At 35.2% G+C, this 19,225-nt stretch overlaps 1 protein-coding gene across 3 annotated transcripts in view; it reads right to left on the reverse strand.

The window, feature by feature from the left end:
* Window positions 1-1,347: 1,347 nt before the first annotated feature.
* Window positions 1,348-19,225, reverse strand: part of ZNF148 (zinc finger protein 148) — a 41,512-nt gene continuing 23,634 nt past the window's right edge. For all 3 annotated transcript variants that reach the window (XM_075511428.1, XM_075511427.1, XM_075511429.1), the window contains 4 exons: window positions 17,540-17,663; window positions 16,796-16,879; window positions 10,710-10,828; window positions 1,348-10,360 (listed from right to left, as the gene is read on the reverse strand). In XM_075511428.1, coding sequence (XP_075367543.1) covers window positions 8,768-10,360; window positions 10,710-10,828; window positions 16,796-16,879; window positions 17,540-17,663 — 1,920 coding nt within the window. In that variant the 3' untranslated portion in view covers window positions 1,348-8,767. The remainder of the gene's footprint in view (window positions 10,361-10,709; window positions 10,829-16,795; window positions 16,880-17,539; window positions 17,664-19,225) is intronic.

Genomic DNA, 19,225 nt, shown 5'->3' on the forward strand with positions numbered 1-19,225 from the left:
TTCAGACGGTCCCTGCAGAAGCGTCTGTGCTGATTTAATCTGTGACTGCCTTGTGGCTGCGTGCAGCCATCTCTGCTAGGGCTGCTGGCCGCTGGGTAAGAGACTAGCGCGAATCTCCCGAGTATCCTTTCTCTGCTACCATGCAAATTCAGTCAACTGGGTTAAACATCCTCAGAAGGGGTTGAGGCTAAGGCCAGATGAAAAGCTCCTCTCGCGCAGCTACCACTGCCCAGAGGGGGTTCCCCGAGGTGGCTGGCAGAGAACACCCAGGCAGTGACCCCGTGGGCTCCAGGACCGGGGCTGCACCCAGCGGGTGGGGAGCCCCTGACATCCTAGACCCACACAGCTCTTTCTGCAGTGCTCATCTGATCATGGCTCAAGTCTTAACACAGAACTTCACCGGGTGTTTTTCTCTCTAAAAGGTTTTGTGCTACTTTTAACATTTCCTTATACAAAACTTGTTCTTACACGAAGTAAAATCAACAGAGCCACGCATTTCACAAAAATCAAGTCTTTACCAGAAGGGACCCTACCAAAAGATTCAGGGAAAACAATGCCTTTAATGCACGAATAAATAAAGGCGAGAAAACGAAATTATCGGTAAATAATGCTATGGGGCACATTTCTGGTTTTCTAAGTGCATAAATGCTATGATCTTCAATATTTTTTAAATATTTGCTTCAATTATAGAAAAAAATACGTAACAAATACTCTGTATACTACACACACTACAAAATGATGTAGTGCACAACAGGCATACTGTTATCCAATAGTCGAAAACTTGAGTAATCAAGTTCACCTTTCTTACAACTGAAATGAAAACAAAGTCCTGATTCTCATTTACACGAAGAGTTGCTGGCACTGAATAAATTCCCTCTAGTGCAAACAAAAATCACAAAAGGAAAGCTAGTCTAATAGTAGGTGTTTCTATTAAAGTGATTCAAGTGCAATCTTCTAAAACGACCAGGATTAAAATTAAGGTCGGATATTCTGTTTTCTATAACCAAAGGAGGCAAGAAGGATATCCAAAGGGGAAGAAAACCCAAATAAGTTTTGTATGTCTCAAATGAAATATTTAAATATTCCATTTAATTGTTGAAAGTATCCTCTTCAGTTCTTGCACAACGATACGTATCTTTACATGTCTTCATCTGTCTCATTAAGAAAGCAGATTTTGTTTGAAATTATCTAACATGAAAAATACTGCTAAGTCTATTCATAAAACAGTATTCTATATTTTTATTTTTCAAACAGCAAGTGACCACATTTAAAATGCATCATTTGCAAATATAAATTATCAAACTATTAGTTTAATTAAAAATAAAGCAAAAACATAACTTCCCTTAGTATCACAATACATAGAAGGGTATTATAAACCCAAAAAGACTAAGTTAACCATTAAGAAAACAATAATGTCAAAAGTGATGAAACTCATTAAGTCACTTAATGAATAAATCAATCCTAATACAATACCATTCACCATGATTATGTAAAAAAAAAAAAGCAATCTTTCATTGTATTATACAGATAAAACAATCCAATCCTTCATGCCACATTTTGTAAACCATGATATAAATTACACTCACAGTCAAATGAACAGGAAGAGTAACTCCCAAAATATTTTAAGTTGCTTTTAGGGCAGAAATAAAGGCAGAAATAGAATAATTTAAAATATATCAAGTTTAACCAAAAAATTTCATTTGGTCAAGCCTGCTATCCAAATAGTTTTGTTTCCTGCAAAACTATTTTTGTCTTTTTTGAATTATGAAATTTAAATGTTTCTTTTACATATTAAATGTAAGCGATGTGTTGAACTACATTAAATCCTTTTATACTTGTGTCATTTTTGCCAGGAGACCTAAACATCTTTCATGTACCTACATACACACACACACACACACACACACACACACTCACTCTTGATATCAGGAAATTCCTCATTTCACAGGAATAAAGAAAGACTCACGTACTGATTTCTGTCAGAAACATAAGGAATATACAAATTCATACTTTTCAGGTTCCTACAAAACCATCTCTCACCTATATACATACTTTTACTGATGGAACTCAGGTTACGGTCTTTTGTCTGATAATAAAGGGACGGAATAGATGTTGCAGGATAAAGAAATACTGTATAGTCATTGACATAAACCTGTTATCCTAAATTTATCTATATAGATTGTGGGTTTTTTTAATTAATTGAAATACAAAGAAGGCATATGGACTTCAGGAAAATAACACTATATCAGAAAATGCATTGAAACGGTGTTCCACTATATATATCATCAGTTTTTTCATAACACAGTTTCTTCTGTACACTAGATTTTGTACTAATTTCTCTGTCTTCAAATTCATCATATTTCCAGATCCAATTCAGCACTACATAGTATGCCTTCAAAATAAAAGGAGGTCACTTGCTTTATTGAATACCAAGTTCCCTTCCAGACAGCATTAAAAGAAAGACAAGACTACACAGACAAAGTCCAGTATAATTCATTTCTGACAATGAAAATTTCAACCCCTCATACTGTTGCAAAATTCCTCCTACTGAAATGCTTTACTACAATAATAATAATAATAATTATAATAATAATAAAAAGCATACATTACATATAAAAGATACCAGTGTACTAAAAGTGACAGAAGTGGACTAGCAAATCCTTCAAAGCACATATTATATAAATGACTAGCATTTAAAAACATTTTTTTTTCTATAAAATGTAGGTCATATACATTTATAAATTGGGGGTGGGGGGTTCTAAAGCAGTGATGACTGTTCAAATAGTTATGCTGCTCTGTACAGTCTAATACCTATTCAATTCAAACTATAAGTTTGACGTTTAGTTTATTTATCGGAATAAACCCATCTCATCATCTCATAGCTCATAATTTGAAAAATACGCAACTCAAATGGAGAGGTGACTTGTAAGTTCACTGTTTATCTGCATATGAAATAAGAAAAGAACTACTCCTTTCTACTGGAGGCCCAAGTCTCATCAGTTCAGTATCAGGACTTAAAGACTCCAAATTTAAGTAGAGGAATTGTCAGGAATCAGCACAGAAGCAGAATAGTATCTCTCATCCTTTAGAGACAGAGCTATTCAACTTTTGCAGTCTTCCTCATCTTGCAGAAGTGCAGCCAAGCCATTCATTTCTTACTCAAACTGGGTACGGATGAAGCCATAGATCTAAAGACTGTCCCCTCTGTGACTGAAATTGTGCTGTGTAAACAATGTTATATACTCCAGCAGGAGGACATTTGAATTTATTTATAAAAAAATGATTAAGAATATTCATTAACTCAAACAAGGCTATTAACTCCCAAAGGTATTTTTGGAACTTATCCTTGTGCTACTTGTAAAGTTAGCACTGTCATGTATTATTGCTTACAAACAGTACATCATCATATGCCTTCTAACAGAGCGGTACTGTGATCAGTTTGTATGTATTTACAGGCTTTTTTGTTTGTTTTTTAAACAAGCTATAAAAACATTACATACTTTACAGACAATACAAATACTCAAGTCAAACAAATGGAATGCATAACAATAAGAAACGTCATAAAGGAAGACTGACATAAGTCCTTGATTGTCAAGACACATTTATATTTATATATAAACTCTAGCTGTGCAGAATCAGAGATTCAATCATAGGTACATCCTTATTTGATAAATCATATTTACAGCATGATATTGCATAAAAAAATAAAATAATGTTGTTTACACAATATTACCTTTCCATCCATTGGATTAAGGAAAGCAAGAAACAACTCTTAGAAATGTTTGCTTGCCTCAGTTTGTGTTTCCTACCAAAAGATGTAATTTTAAAAAGGAAACATAAGGTTTTATATGCCAAGTAGAGCAAAAGCGACTACAAATTTATTTCCCTGACACAAAGCAAATGAAAATTGAACAAAAGTTTAAATTTTAACTTAAAGACATGTCTTTTCATTAGCAGTAATACTTTCTTAGTACTTGTCCTCTGCAAAGTGAGTTTTAGCTAAATGCATTACATGCCTAACATAAACATGCATTACCGTAAGTTGAATGAACTTTCAAAGTTACAAGGCTTCATTTTAGTAAAACATTTAACACTAGGAAACTGTAACATTATTCATTTGCTTCAGTACCAACCATGTAATTTGAAAGTTCACATGTGTACTGGTACCGACTGCATAAGCATATTTCTGCCTGTTAAAATTTCCAAACGGATTCCCAGGAGTACTAGGATTTCCCCTGCAATTTGTAATGGTATTAAAACAAGCAAACAACGAAGAATAAAAATCAAAGATCTCAAAGCCAAGAAAATCTAGTTAGCAAATATACATACATAAAGTAATCCAATGCTGCAAAATTCAGAGTGGATTCATCCAAATATTCTGGTTCATTTCAAATAGTTACTACATATGATACAAATACTATAAAAATATTCTGAACAAGCATGGAATATAATGTATCTGTCCAGGTGGAAAGTTTTCATAGGAGAACATGAATACTTTAGAATAAACTCCAAAAGTTACAGTAGAACCCCAATAATTCGCAGCAATACCTTAGAAACCCTTTACAAATGACAATTTTGAAAATAGTGAAGAAGCAGGCAATAAAAGCAAGGATGTCACATCACAAAATGTACTTTTTTCATTTATTTTGACAACTGTAATTTAGTTTTCAATACTTCTTCTACCTCCCAGTATACTAATATAGATTCTGTAGTATACTTGGGTGAAGTAGTACAGTATTACTAATATGAGACCTCGCTACAGTACTTTTTAGACCATTGCAGAGAGGTGGGGAAGAGACCATCGGGGATGTATAAACCTATAGGATGCTCTGATTAGCTGTCAGCGAATTAGCAAGATTTTACTGTACTTCTCAATTAACAATGGAAAGCTCCCGTCATCCAAAAAATTGACAAGTACAATATAAAAATAATACAAGTGTTATTTCACGTGAATACTTTCTTGTTCTGTTTTTTTCTTGAAACACAATTTTCCTAAAGACAACACTAGGAGACACAAGATCATAAACATAGTTCTTTTATCATCCAATTTAAATTGTTTATGTTGTTATTTGTAAACCAACATACAGTGATACACATGGTTAATCCTTCTCCCCAAACCTTGTAATTTATGATTAATTCATTCTCAAATCAAATGAAGAAAATGTAAATGCCTATTAGTATACCATTACAAGCTGATTCCTTCATTGTCTGTTATATTAATGGTAAAACATATCAAAGGATTCATGCTAAAAGGGACACTGTCAAGTAATTTAGGACCAAAATATGGCCTATTAATATGTGCGTATATATACACACACATATTGTGTGTATATATATAGTTTGGTAATAAATGTCATCAATTTCCTCTTTTTTTTAAAATCATCATTGCTCTATCACTAGGAGATATCCCCAAAAAATTCCACCTTACACACACACACACATTCAGTGCTTGCATGACCTTTAAGTAAGAACGTCTGTTGTTAGCTCTGTGGAATATAAATGCTCACCCCAGCCTTACGCTGACCGACTGAACAATATCAGTACAAGAACAGAACAGAAAGCCAAAGTCGCTTTTTTCCAGACATACAGAGAAAACTAACAAAAATGAACACTGACCAGATCAAAATGAAGAGTGTGCATCTGTTGCAGATTAAAAGCAGCAAAACATGAGCAGTGGAAAATGTTATTAAATAATGTAATTATTAAACAAGCAAGAGCTTTTTACATAGTTAAACCTCCCAGAACTACAAACACACTTATTCCAGAATAAAAGGGCATGTACTCAGGAAATCATAGCAGTATATTTGGTTAACTCCTCCAGTACAGAAAGCTTCAAGCATCAGTGGATCAACTACTCACACCGCTTTAGTTGTACATGTGGAAGAACCCTACGAATAGTCCCCGTGGGCTAGACGGGGACTTCACAACCTGTCCTAAGGCACAGAGTACAGCTGTAATGGCTCAGCAGCAGGCTAGGGAATGAGCTGCAACATAAGGAATACCAGTTCCTCATCCGACTCCCACTTTGCTCCGGGGAAGAGCAAGTTCCTTCACTCTGTACAATAGCTTGCTCACTCACGCACCCAAGCAGAGATTCCTAAGTGTGAAGATGGCATGGAGCAAGAGCTACTCCCTTCTACTCCTCAATCACTTTCCCACAGCAGAGTATCAATGCAGTAACTTTTAAAAATAAAGCTGAGTCAATCTCCTTCAGGAGTAGCAGGCTTTATTCCTCTTACCTCCCTATGGGGCCAGAGAAGTGCAGTAATAATCTAGCCCTTTTGTTTTATTTTGGCTTTTGCTGCTTGTTGCATTTAACCAATAGTACTATTAATGGCCATCTACGTGCAATAAAGGAGATTAGAACAAAGATGCCAACACAGTTATTATTCAGGCAGCACAAGCTAGGATGTCGTGGAAATGAAACACTGAAAACGAAACATGCGTTACAAGAGGTGGCTTCCTGGGATATAGGGGCCATAAGTATTATGTCTGTGCAAACTAGAACGGAAAGTCAGAAAACCAAACTGACCATAAAGGAAGAAAAACAGAGACATGAATCAGTTTAAAAACATTCTTTCAAAGAAATTTGTTTACATGTATCATTAATAACCCGTAAGGAATTTACTATTCTCCCTTGATGCTCATTCTTCTTAACTCAGGGCCAAATATTCAGACAAAATTCCTGGTAAGTCATAGCACGCTGAAACACCTTCCTATGTTATACACAGAGACAATCAAAACAGAACCTGTTTCCTTATACAACAGTACCAAGAAAGAAGTTTACGTAAATTGTATTTCTTGTCAATATAAGAAGCAAGCTATGGATAACAAATGCACTTCCTCCCTCAACTGTACCAAGTGAAGTTAGTGCTGTAATAGTGATACCGTAAGGGAAAAGAGACAGAGTGGGATCAGTTTCCTAGTAATGAAAATTAAGAAAAATATTACTACTGCTTTGGAAAAGAGGTGGGAACTGTTGTATGTCCTGCTCAAGTCCTGTCTTAAAAAAGACAGGATGTATTTTAGTCCCTTGAGACGCAGTCTCTTCTCCTAGCTGATGGCTTCATCTGAGAGATACCAGCTAGCAATAGTGCTGCAAAAGGATGTATGTAATCCTATTAAAAAACCAAAACAAAACATATACATACATACCTATATATATACATGTGGGTGTGTGTATGTGTGTGTGTTTTTCCCTGGTTAGTCAGCCTACATTAGGCTTAAACTGCCTTAAACTACCAGACAGTGTCCCTTTAGGGAAGGTGCAATAGAATGAACATACAGTTCAAAAATCTGTAACTTGTTAACTTAAACTACACAATAGTTATGCTACTCAAATCTTACCACCTTAAAAATGCACACAGAACTACTTATCGTACCATACTGCATACTTCAAGACAAAGTACTATTCAAAAAACATATTCATGGTACAGGGATAACCTTTGTAGTTTATTTATACTGTGAAATGCAACGAAAACTTCTGATCACTCGCCTATGCTGAAAAAAGAAATCCTGTTCGCTAGCATTATTCAGCGGTTTTGGTTGGTAAAATTGTAACAACTTTCACTAAGCAAACGCTAAAAAGATAGGGAATTTGAATGCCCACTTCTTCAGCTTTCGGGGATACTTCAATAAATGTAATGATCTGAATTTTCAAAATTCTAGACAGAGAATTAAAACAGTTTTTACAGAAGCTAAGAATACCCAATCTCAATGTATATTGAAAAGAATAATTGGAGCTGTACGAGATGAAAATGATGCAACCGTATCAAACCTAAAAATCTAAAAATGGTTTTATTTTTTGAGAAATCAAAAACTATCAAGTTGACTAAGTGCTCTATGTTAATCATTATGAGTATGTAGGGTAGGTACAATTAAGCTTTTTAAATCTTGGAATACACAGTTTGTGTACGCATTATGCAATTGGGAATGTCATCTACAGAGTATTTTAACTAAAACTTCAAAATCTTGATATTTGCGTATGAAAAAGTCATTAAAAAGTTACATCTAGATTCAGCTGTACAAAGAAATACACATTATTTCAGGAATGAAGTAAAGGCTTTAGCAGTTAGGCATTTTGCTTAAAAAAGTGTTTAAAGTATTTTAAATTAATTAGACTTTTAAATAGTAGAGTTAGTCTATCAGAATTCATTTTTTCCTCCAAACACAACTCAAGGTAATGCAAAGCAGAAATAAAGGGCACATGGTCTAAAATTATTTTTGAGAGAGATGGAAGAAAGATTATTTTTCTAGAAAATGCCATCTTTTAAAGCCATATTTGCTTGACTTTGAAACTTATTGTTTATTCTGTGTGTTTAGTACATGTTGATTCCCTGCTGAAGAGCAATGACTACGCTGACAAGCTTAGAAATGACAATATGAATAGTATCAGACAATAAACTGTCCTCCCAAAGCATACAAGGAAACCGGTAAGGAAACCGTCATGGGGGAAAGTCTTACCTGGGGATTTTGTTTATTTTAAATTTCATAGAAGGTAAAATATTTTCTGGATTCGAACAAGTGAATAATAAACTGCCTTTGATAGGGGCACCAACATCAGGCAGTTCAATGACTGGTGACTAACCAAAAAAAAAAAAAAAAAAAGAAAAAAAAAAAGAAAGAAGCAGTTACTGGTCTTGCTAATATCAGCTTACTTTTGTTTTAACATAGCGCTCTTAAAAGCTGTACAGAACTCCATCTTATACAGAGCAACCCTCTTTTGACAAATGTGTTCTAAAGTGCCAGTATTATTTACAAAGATTTCTTAGCCAAAAGTCTGGCCCGTTGTGGCATCAGGTGAAGAAGTCATCCCAGCTCTGCTATCATTTACATTCACCAAGGGAAATTCTGGGAAATCAGCACTTGTCCCTGGTCCCCGAAGGTTCACCTGTCCATTGGCAGTGCTAAACTGAGATGATATTCCAGCTCTTGCCCCATGGTACTGAGCTCTAAAGGGCTGCTCAAAGGAGCCAATTTGATATGCTTGATGAACAGGCTGTGCCTCTGCTTTCTTCTGAGAAGTTACTTGATCCAAGAAGTCCTGTGTAGAGGAGGAAGAAGAATGATTTGCCTCATCACCTGAAAAGGGAAAAGGGTGCTGTGAATCACCAACCATTAGTCCAAAATGAGACTTGTCTGGAGTTGTTCTTAATGGAGAGTTCATTCCCGATCGAAAGCTATTGACGGGTATAGACGTGTAGACCTTCTCCATGGAAGGAAATGCTGGCTGGGTTGTAAGAGTCTGGTTATCAGTCACAAAATTAAGGCTCGGGTTGTTCAAATAGGCATCATTTTGGCTAGTTCTGTCCAAAGCTTGTTGTAAAAACTTTGAATACTCTTGTAACATACTAGCTTTATCTGATGAGGAAGCTTGAGAGCTTGTTCCAACTGTCTCAGATTGGGTGACCTCAGATACTTCAGAAGAATTGATTGATATACTGGAGGTCACCTCAGTGTCAGCCACACTGAAAGATATCTCATGTTGTCCATTAGCCTTGTGTGAATAATGATCTAACAGAGTTTGCAGTACCTCGTCTGGAATGACATTTTTGTCATGGTTACCTTTAATTTCAACATTCAGTGCCTGTGTGTCTAATATTGAGGCTGTAGCAGTTTCATCAATGACACTGGCCACAGCTGCCTGTGTTACTGAAGGTTGAGATGCTATGGTACTTACATTCAAGGCATATTCTCTACTGTTATTACTAGCTGCTTGTAGATACCTCTTTTTCTTTAAAAACTGCATTGCATCATCATAATTAGTGCTGCTGTGCACAGGTTTACTGGGCCCTTCCTGTAATGTGTCAACTTGATCAATGTCAGCATTACCTTCAGAGTCCAGTAAACTTTGCTTATCCACAAGATCAAAGGCATACTTTGAAACCTTGTTGTCTTCATATGTGGATAAAGGTGAAATGGTTTGACTTTGCTCAAGTGGCTGTTTCAGACTCCTCTTGCTGTTAACTTTTTTGAGAACAAGCTTAGGTGGGTGTATTTCTCCAGAATTTGCTTCTTCTAAGTGCGTCCCACTGACCGAAGAATGTGGCATCTCAACAGCATATTCCGCTACCATATATTCATCTTTTACTTTAGTACTAGAAGAGTACAAAGGCAAATAGTCATTTTTGTCCTTCTTCTGTTCTGATTTATCTGTACTTTCCTTATCCCCAGATTTTGTTTTCTCTGTTTTCTGCCTTTTTTTCTTTGGCAAGGAGCTGTCTTTCATAGGCGTAGAGAAACCAGAATCTTCCTCCGATGGCAAAAAGCCAACTTTGGTGGCACTTCTGTTCGGTTTCTTGTCGCGGTTCTCATGGCACATACGTTTATGTTTCAGCACACGATCAGTCCTGGAGAAATACTGCAAAAGATTTTTTTTTAATTATTATTATTATTATAGAAAAATAAATATATTAGCAGAAAGAAAAGAAACCTTTCATTCTAACAAATTTACTTGATAATTCATCCACTTTACCGACTTCTAATGAAGTGTCAACCAACAGTATGTAAAGAATAAAATCAAGCGCAGACAGTTGTGCCTCTGCTCCACCTGTGCACCAAGACTGCCCACCTTACCAGAAAAAACATTCTTTATACATTTATTTATATGCACATGACTACAACACCTGGAGAAAGTCCTATCTGTACTACTTGGGAATTGACTGGTGTTTTGTTTTTTAATTGCGAAAGATTTCACTAAGTCATCTTACCTGCAAACAATATTCACACTGGTAAGGCTTCTCTCCACTGTGAGTTCTTTTGTGCCTTTCCATGTGATACTTCTGAATAAACCTCATACCACATTCATCACAACGAAATGGCTTCTCACCTGATAAAAAACACGTAGCAATATTAATCTAAAAAAATAAATCAATGTTCTTTCATACAATTACCAGGTCAAATACTACATTCTCTATTAGAAGTAATAAAGAAGAGGACTTAGTCTCTTACTATTGAAAAATAACATAGGGCTTGCTCACATCACTATTTTCACAGGACTCAGTAGCTGATGCTTCAAAATTATTGTAAGCTTTTACACTAAAAACCTTTAAAACTAGATTCTCTCCCCCTCTTTCTAATGTAGGTGCAGATATCCATCTTAAACCTAACAAATGAAGAAGTACAAAGACAGCCTTCCTAAACTGCTGCTACATGGGGGTTTTTTTTAGGGCACAAGATTGTATAAAAATACCTCAATTCTCTCACCAACTCATTTAACTAGAAGGGATGAAACCCATCCCTTCTAGAAGATAATTATGCATTTCCAAGCTTTTAATTTAAAATTTTTGTAGGGTACTCTATTTTCCATATTTTTTTCCCCTTATATGTATTTAGAATTGAAATAACTGCTCTGAAAAAAATCCTAAAATTTTGGTTAGAACCCAAACTTATTTATTTTATTTTAGCTTTTAAAAAATAATTAATTAAAAATATTTTATTTAAAAAATTAAGCTGAAAACAAGAAACCTTTGTAGCTGAACTGATGCTGGAAAACTCACAGGTTTTTCTGTTTGGCTGTTTTATTGGTTTATTTTGGTTTTTACTTCCATGAAACATTTGTTCAGACAATATTCATTGCCCTGAATTCATCTTCAGTTCTCCCCTCATTTTTCCTCACAAAGAAGCCCTGCAATGATCCTTTCAGAACATGTAGCAACTCTATCTTTATATATCTTCTAACTTTTGCCTTACATCTTCCCTCTGATAATTTTTATTTTCTAGGTTTCTCTGACAAAACCTAAAAATTCCAAGTGCATTGAAAAGCTAGGTTTGCTTTTACAAAAGTTCACTATTATTTAATAGAACTCACCCTGAACAACAGTAATCTTTCCCCTTAATATTTACTATGAAATATTTTGAATTGACATAGAGATCAGGGATTGTCTTGGCAGCATCTGTCAACATCTTCTTTGTTCTGGATACTGTACTGCACAGATTCTTGGGATATAAACCACCTATCTTTTGCTTCCAGAAATATGCAGACTATTTCTATTTTTCTGAGGTAGTTTTATTCTTTAAAATTATTTTATTAAATTATTACTAATAATTAATTATTAAAATGTTAATACATTTTATTTTATTATTTAAAATATTGTTAGAGTGCATATTTTCCATTTAGAATAGAGATATTTAGCCACAGCCTTCTACGAATGGAAATATGGTACCTTAAAATATGATGCCAGTATTTATAGAAACTAGAATGGAAAATATCTATATCACCCATGCATTTGCTCCTAGTCAGATCATTAATGCCCAGAGTTTCAACCTTCTTAATTCCAAGCAATTTCTAAATCTCTCTCTTTGTAAGCCTATGCCCTGTTTCCAATTATTAATTCTTACCTCTCCATGTGGCTTCTCAGCCAATCCCTTTCTTGGATGAAATTATTCCAATTTATTCTCTCCTAAACCAAATTATCTGCTCTCCTAAGATCTCTCAGCTTCCATCAGTTCTTTTTCTACAGGCTCACAACCTCAGCATCCTAACCCTTCTTTCACATTTAGTCAGACTAACTTTTACCATTTCTTCCTTATTAACAATCACCATAAAATTTTGCTTTTTTTCAGCACCCTTTATAAATTGTAACGCCTATCATATAATCCTCTCTAGTACTGTCTATAAGCAAATCCTCTTCTCTGGCCTATTTCTTAACTTTCAAACTCCAGTGTCATTCTTTATGTTCTCTTTATTCGTTAGGCACCCTTACTACTACGGTGTTTTACTTGCACCAAGCCTGTTGAGACTTTCTGAATCAAATTCCAATCCCTGTCTTCACTTTTCAAGAAGATGAGGCAAGAGGTTTAGGTCTCGTTGTTCTAGTTTAATACACGGGAACCTTTCCATTCCCAAAGACAACTACTTAATCCTTGTTACTTACTGTTTTCTTTCCCTTTGCTCCACTATTCTACTCCGTGTTTCTTTTAAGTCGCCCCTTTGAGCAACTCTCCTTACATTGTCTGGAAGTTTGCTTTCATATCTTAAACTTTTTTAGAGAAAGGAGCAGCTGTTTGGGATGAAAACTATCCTGACCTTACAGAAGCCAAACCAAGTCAGAGAAGTCAAGACAGCTCAGTCCTGTTCTAGCTTTGAAGAGCCCTCTAAGGATCTATCCCACTATCCCAGGAAGGCTCGAATGCAGAACGCTTCATTGACAGACTTACCTTCAGCCTTATACCAGTTCCTGTAACTGAATGGTCACAGAGTTCCTTAACATTTGTCTACTCGAGCTGGCTATTTACTGGCAGCAGGCTCTCCCAGCTATCTATTCCCTTTTCAAGGCTTGAATAGGGCCAAACAGGGCTTCTGAGGTTTTTCGTTGGAGAGCACTACCACCGCCAGCTATTTTGGAGACTTTGAGAGTATATAGGAAGGCACTGCTGGCCATGCTCCAACAGGAAGAAAAGTTTGAGGACACTGCCCTTGAATTACTCAGTACAACACAGAAAATAATATTTTTCAGTAGAATTCCAGAACACTCTGAAAGTAAGATTAAGAAACACTTTGTGAAACTGATACCATACTTAATTCTTGCTTTAATCTTCATAAGGGAGATAATATTAGAAAAAGATTAAAAATTAATATGAAGATATGCTTCCTATAATAATTTCTTCCTAGCAGAAGTCTGAAACTTCAGATGCCTTCTGAAATTTTGTTGTACTTTTCAAACAAGAGCTATTGCAAATGGAGGAGATCATTAATAATAACCTTTTGCTAATGTAGGGAGAATCCAGGACATATTTTTCTGAAATGCCTTGGTGAGTGGGAAAGAATCAGATGTAGAAAAAAAAAAGTCAAAATTTAAAAATACAATACAAGAATTATATGCATTATTTACGAAAACAGTCTATGTTTTGCATCTGCATTGGAAATCTATTAAAACTGAGCAATAGAACTATTTATAAAGTGTAGTACAAATACTGTGTGTATGAAGGCTGTAACAATTATAAACCCCCAGGCATTTTAAAATCTAAACAGACAAAATACAAATTATAAAATACCAAAGAAGGCAATAAAAAAGCAGCATGACTGAATAATAAGGCAGTTGAATTGTTAGCCCAAATATTGCTTTATTTTTTAAAAATGTAATCTCATTTGTTGTGTTTAAAATGGAAAGTAGGGTGGGTTACGGAATTAGGACACATGAATGCATGAGTGGGTAAGGTGTATAGAAACATCTCTAAGCAAAAAGAAAGCAGATGTATGGGGGGGGAACGTTCAGCATCTTCATGAGCCTAGTAAACTCAAAATATGAAAATATTTGTGCACCAATGACTCTTCCCTCTCTTACAACTGAAATGGTGATTTTCTGTACCATTAGTGACAAGTTTAGCAGCAGGGTTCTAGCACTGCTGCCCTCCTCTACATACAATTATTTCTAGTAAGTGAATTTTGTATTAATGCAATGTCTACTTTTAGATGCAACTATTTAATTATTTACACAGAATAAGGCTGTTCATTGATTGCTTCCTAACTCCCTCAAAACACTTCATTTGAAGGAGTGGTTCAGAGAACCAAATTCAAATCACACTGAAACTAGCTGGAGCACCTGTAAATTCAGGGCTTGTAACAGGCATAAAATGGGGCTTCTAAGTGTTACCACCGTCTTCAATTGGCTTAAAATAAACTGGAAAATTTGATAAACATCTTTAAAAGAGTAAGAAACATCTTGTTCTTCATCAGTGTTTTGAATACTGTACAAAACCTGGTGCTAAAAGTGGTCATTCAGAGAGATAAAAATGCAAAATAAAAAGAAAAAATACAGTATTGAATTTATAAGAAATATTTCTTAAAAGAGTATGAATACTACAAAGATAGCTTTCCTTTACTTCCATCAAAGTGAAACACAGACCCACTGCTCACCGTCTAGTGAGAGAAGCAAGCTGAAAATTCAGGTTTTCTGGATGCGTTCAATTATGCAGTCCTGAACAACAGAGTAATGCTACACAAACAGCTAAGGCCCAGTAGTGAATATTGTCATATAGAAGTGAAAGCACAGACACGTATGTAGAATGCCAATTAGCTGTACTATAACTGGGCCAAATCAAAATTAAGCAGTAGTCAAATACTTGCTAACTAAATGGAATTCAAGAAAGCTTTTTCCACTCCTGGAAGCTGGGTCTTACATGTTTTATCCTAACCAGCTACTAGTTGTCACCTAGGAAAACACCCATAATTCAACAATTTAAACACAATCGCCATCTTCAATTTTCTGAGAAACAACCAAACTATACCTCAGGATGCTGAGGAAAGGAGGAAAACATAGTTATCTAAAAAGTCAGATAACAATATGGTTAATTTGTTAAATGGCAGCTTATTCTCTGCTAAACAAAGACTAGTATATGTAAGAGCTGGCAAAAAAACCTGCAACCCCACCACACCCTCCCTCCAAAGCTTACAATCAACACAGAATTCTCATTAGAGCTAGCAGTTGAATTTAAAAAGATAATTACATCCATTTATAAAATATTTGCAGTCAAGTGTTAAGTAATTATATTGCCCAGTCTCTCATTTTCAAAGCCACGTACAGGGAATAATCCTAATTTAAAAAAAAAAAAAAACCAAAACTTCTGAAAAATGTGAAGACTGCACTTAAATTTTTGCCCCCCTTTTTTTGGGGGGGGCGGGGGGGGTGGTGGTGGGCAGATAAGACGGAAGAGTGAATGAGCATTCTTTTCAAGAATAGTATCTACACAAAGTGAAGGCAGCATGGTTCACCAATTCAGAGCCAGAGGAAAGACTAGGAGCAGAACAAAGACACTGGACAGAAGAATGGAGGACTCTTCTGTGGCTGACTGGCTGAAGGAAACCTACTTAGTCTGGACTCATGGCAACCTAGGATACAAAAATCCCATAAACAACAGGGCATTTGTGCATGTAACTCCCTGTACACTGCTCTGAAAATTCATTTTGCAGAGTTTTTTCTCCCTCTCAACTCTTACACATGCACACACTGCACTGCGTGTTAGTAGCTTTCATATCCATTTAAATGCTACAGCCAAGAAACACTGTGCACATTCACCAGCTCTGCTTTTCTGAAAAAGAGGCTGAGAAATTGGCATCCAGTCCAAAGGGACCATATTACAAAATATTTAAAGAGGGATTGAAAGGCCATGCACCAAAATGCCAAAAACCCGATGAAGCCAAACCTGTTAAAGAATGTGGTTTTGTGCAGTGCAAGAAGATACAAAAATAAACATGTATAAACTTTAACTCTCTTTGGCTTAAAACTTCGGGCCTTATTTGACCTATATTGCATATTTTGAAACTAAGGCTCTTATTTTTAGAACAGTTCTGAATTAAACCTTTCAAAAAAAAAAAAAAAAAGTGAAAAGTAAAGCTGATACTAATACCTTTGGGGTTAGGCATTTTGGCCATTTTAGTCCTGGCACTTTTCCATCAAATTCCAAAATAAATAAATAAATAAATAAATAAATCTACTGAAATGTAATTTGGAAGTCCCCGTTATCTGAATTAACTTGATACAACAAAAGATAGAACTGCTTAACAAACCTTGACTTTTATGAATGCACAAACTTCAGGATTTGCTACTCTGGGTTTATTTATAGAATACTACTTTCAGATTTGCTTACTAGAGTTTATACTCACTTTACAGCCAAAGAAAAGTGGAGCAAGTTGAAAGCACAAAACTAATTTATTTTTAAAAGTTTTATAACATCTGGTAAGTTAAAACAAACTACAACAGGGTTTTAGGCTGCATACTTATTACCAGAAACCTTGCCTGAGTGGGGAAACAGTTTTTAAGCACGCCAGTAAAGATACTCAAGGCACTATACTCACCAGTATGAATCTTCTCATGCCTCTGTAGCAGGTACTTCTGTATGAAACGCATGTCGCACTGACTGCACTGAAATGGTTTTTCACCTTGAACAATATAATTCCACATCCATAAGTTAATAACTACACACTGTTGTTTCGGATAACTACTTTTGAGGAATATTAAAATGTCTATTAAAAAACCAGCATCTGAGCGAATTCCAAAAATACTAATACCAAAAAACATTATCCTTACTAAGTATATGAACTGCAGAATTCTTTCCATGATCCTAAGAGTCACATTAAGACTAGCACGGAAGAGTGATCTGAAATGGCTGTAATTTCCTCATGAACAAGATCAATCACGATGCTGGCATAAGACTGCATTCAGGATACTGGCAAGCTATTATAATAGTAAGTACCTTTTTCACTTCTCCGAACCAGAGAGATACCTCATCAGGCAAATAAGCAGCCGGAGCACATTTTACAAAGGGGTCAATTTTGGCACTTAGGCTACAAGTCAACCCATTACTTTCTGATAAAGAAAGAAAAGAAACCTTGTAAACAGCTAGGTCTTCAGTTTATTAAACATACGTTGATTTTTTTTTCTGGTATTCTTTTGACACTTTGGTGCATGGAATCTCTAAGCTTAGATGCCAAGTTAGCTACACTCTTAAAAATGAAATTCGCATAGAGCTGAAAACATTTTTAACATAAGTAAACAACTCTTTATATAGTAGAAAAGACAAATTTGAAGTCAAGCAGTACCTGTATGAATGAAGACATGTCTCTGTAAATGGTAGTTGGTTCTAAAGGCAGCATTGCAATGCTCACAAACATGAGATTTGTGGGTTTTCAGACCAAGTGATCCATCCTCATTTATTGTAAGGATCTATTTTAAAAAGAGTAAAATTTGTTCTCACACTACCCTCTAAAGATGTCTTATTAACTACAAAAAAAAAAAAAACATTAATTTTTTCGATGCAGAAAATTTAAATATTTCAGGTAAAACAATGCTAATTGCTACAAAGCTATGTGTTAGGCTTTTAGTATACATTTCCAATTGCAGTCCAATCCAACTTGTGTCTCGTTGTGTATTAAGAGACATTTCAACAGGACGGAGACAAAAGCAGCTCATGGAAAATCAGCTTAGAGCTCCCCTATTCACAGCTGAGTCACTTTATATGCTACTGTTTACTTTGTCCGTCTGTTGGAAAGGATGCAAAATAACCAAACCACCTCTGGGCGCTGAACCACGGATAATCATATTTTAAAGCAAAAGTGAAAAGTTACATTCTTTTTTCAAATCACGATTGTTAATGTTTGCTAAAAGGCATTAAAACTTATCCAGGATAGTCATATAAATTATCTATACCTACATAATACCAATAGTCTCGGAGACAAAATTATATTTTAAAAACCAAAACCTCAAAGCCAAACAACCAAGAAAATAGTATTATTCTTCTCCCCTTTCAAGTTTTTCACTCAATAAAATATTGCTCACTCAATATCCACATCAGAGCATCTCTTTGACGAATTCGACTTGCCACACTCAATTGCTTTGCTGTCAAACAAAGCTGCTATTTTCATATAAAGTTGAAAAAACTTAAATGAAAAAAAATTGCACCATATCTACCTTATTCAATAACGCTTATCACAGGTTTTCTCTAATTTGTCAAAAAGAAAAAAAAACAAACCCCAAACTCTCTACTATCTCTGGCAAGAGAATAAGAAAACCAGTAAACAAATTACATTTCCAAAAGTCTTACTTAACTGGAAACACAACTATAAAGAAGAGCTTAAGTAACCTTAAGTAAAACAGTTTAGTCCCTTGTTATTAACAAAAAATAAAAGTCTGCTGGGGAAACACATCTGCAATTTGATTAGCTACGCTGTTTCAGGTTTTATGGTAATGACAGTGATGAGAAAGAGAGAGTCAATAACTGAAATAGTATCTATGCAATAGCAGCAAATACTGTATGATCTACTTAAACAATTTTTAATTCTGCTGCATCAAAACTCAGCAAGAGTGAAAGTCTCAAGCTAACCAATTCTTGTGCATTCACTCTGAAGGACAAGCACATTCATACGTTTGTAAGATTGGTATGTTACAGCTCCAGTAAGTCACAGATACAGACAATTATAAAAACTCTGTTCTGTAACAACATACAGCTAATGAAACACTGACTGGTTATTTAAAATAAATTTAAATACATGTTATGAAATGTTTTTCATATAGTATATTGAAATTTTAAAATAATTGTGCAGAAAATACACTTAATTTCACAGTTATCCTAAACCTGGGCTCTTCTACTGCATCCATTCATTATACCACCTCTTAAAGGAAGAAAGTTAATTTTGTCAGTGCAGTTTTCCTAATAAAAGCAACAAAAAAGCTTGCGCATGTGTGTGTGATAGTGCATGTGTGTATGCGTGTGTACATGTGTTTGTGTG

The sequence above is a fragment of the Mycteria americana genome, chromosome 9 (assembly GCF_035582795.1).
Source record: "Mycteria americana isolate JAX WOST 10 ecotype Jacksonville Zoo and Gardens chromosome 9, USCA_MyAme_1.0, whole genome shotgun sequence".
NCBI classification, from domain to species: domain Eukaryota; kingdom Metazoa; phylum Chordata; class Aves; order Ciconiiformes; family Ciconiidae; genus Mycteria; species Mycteria americana.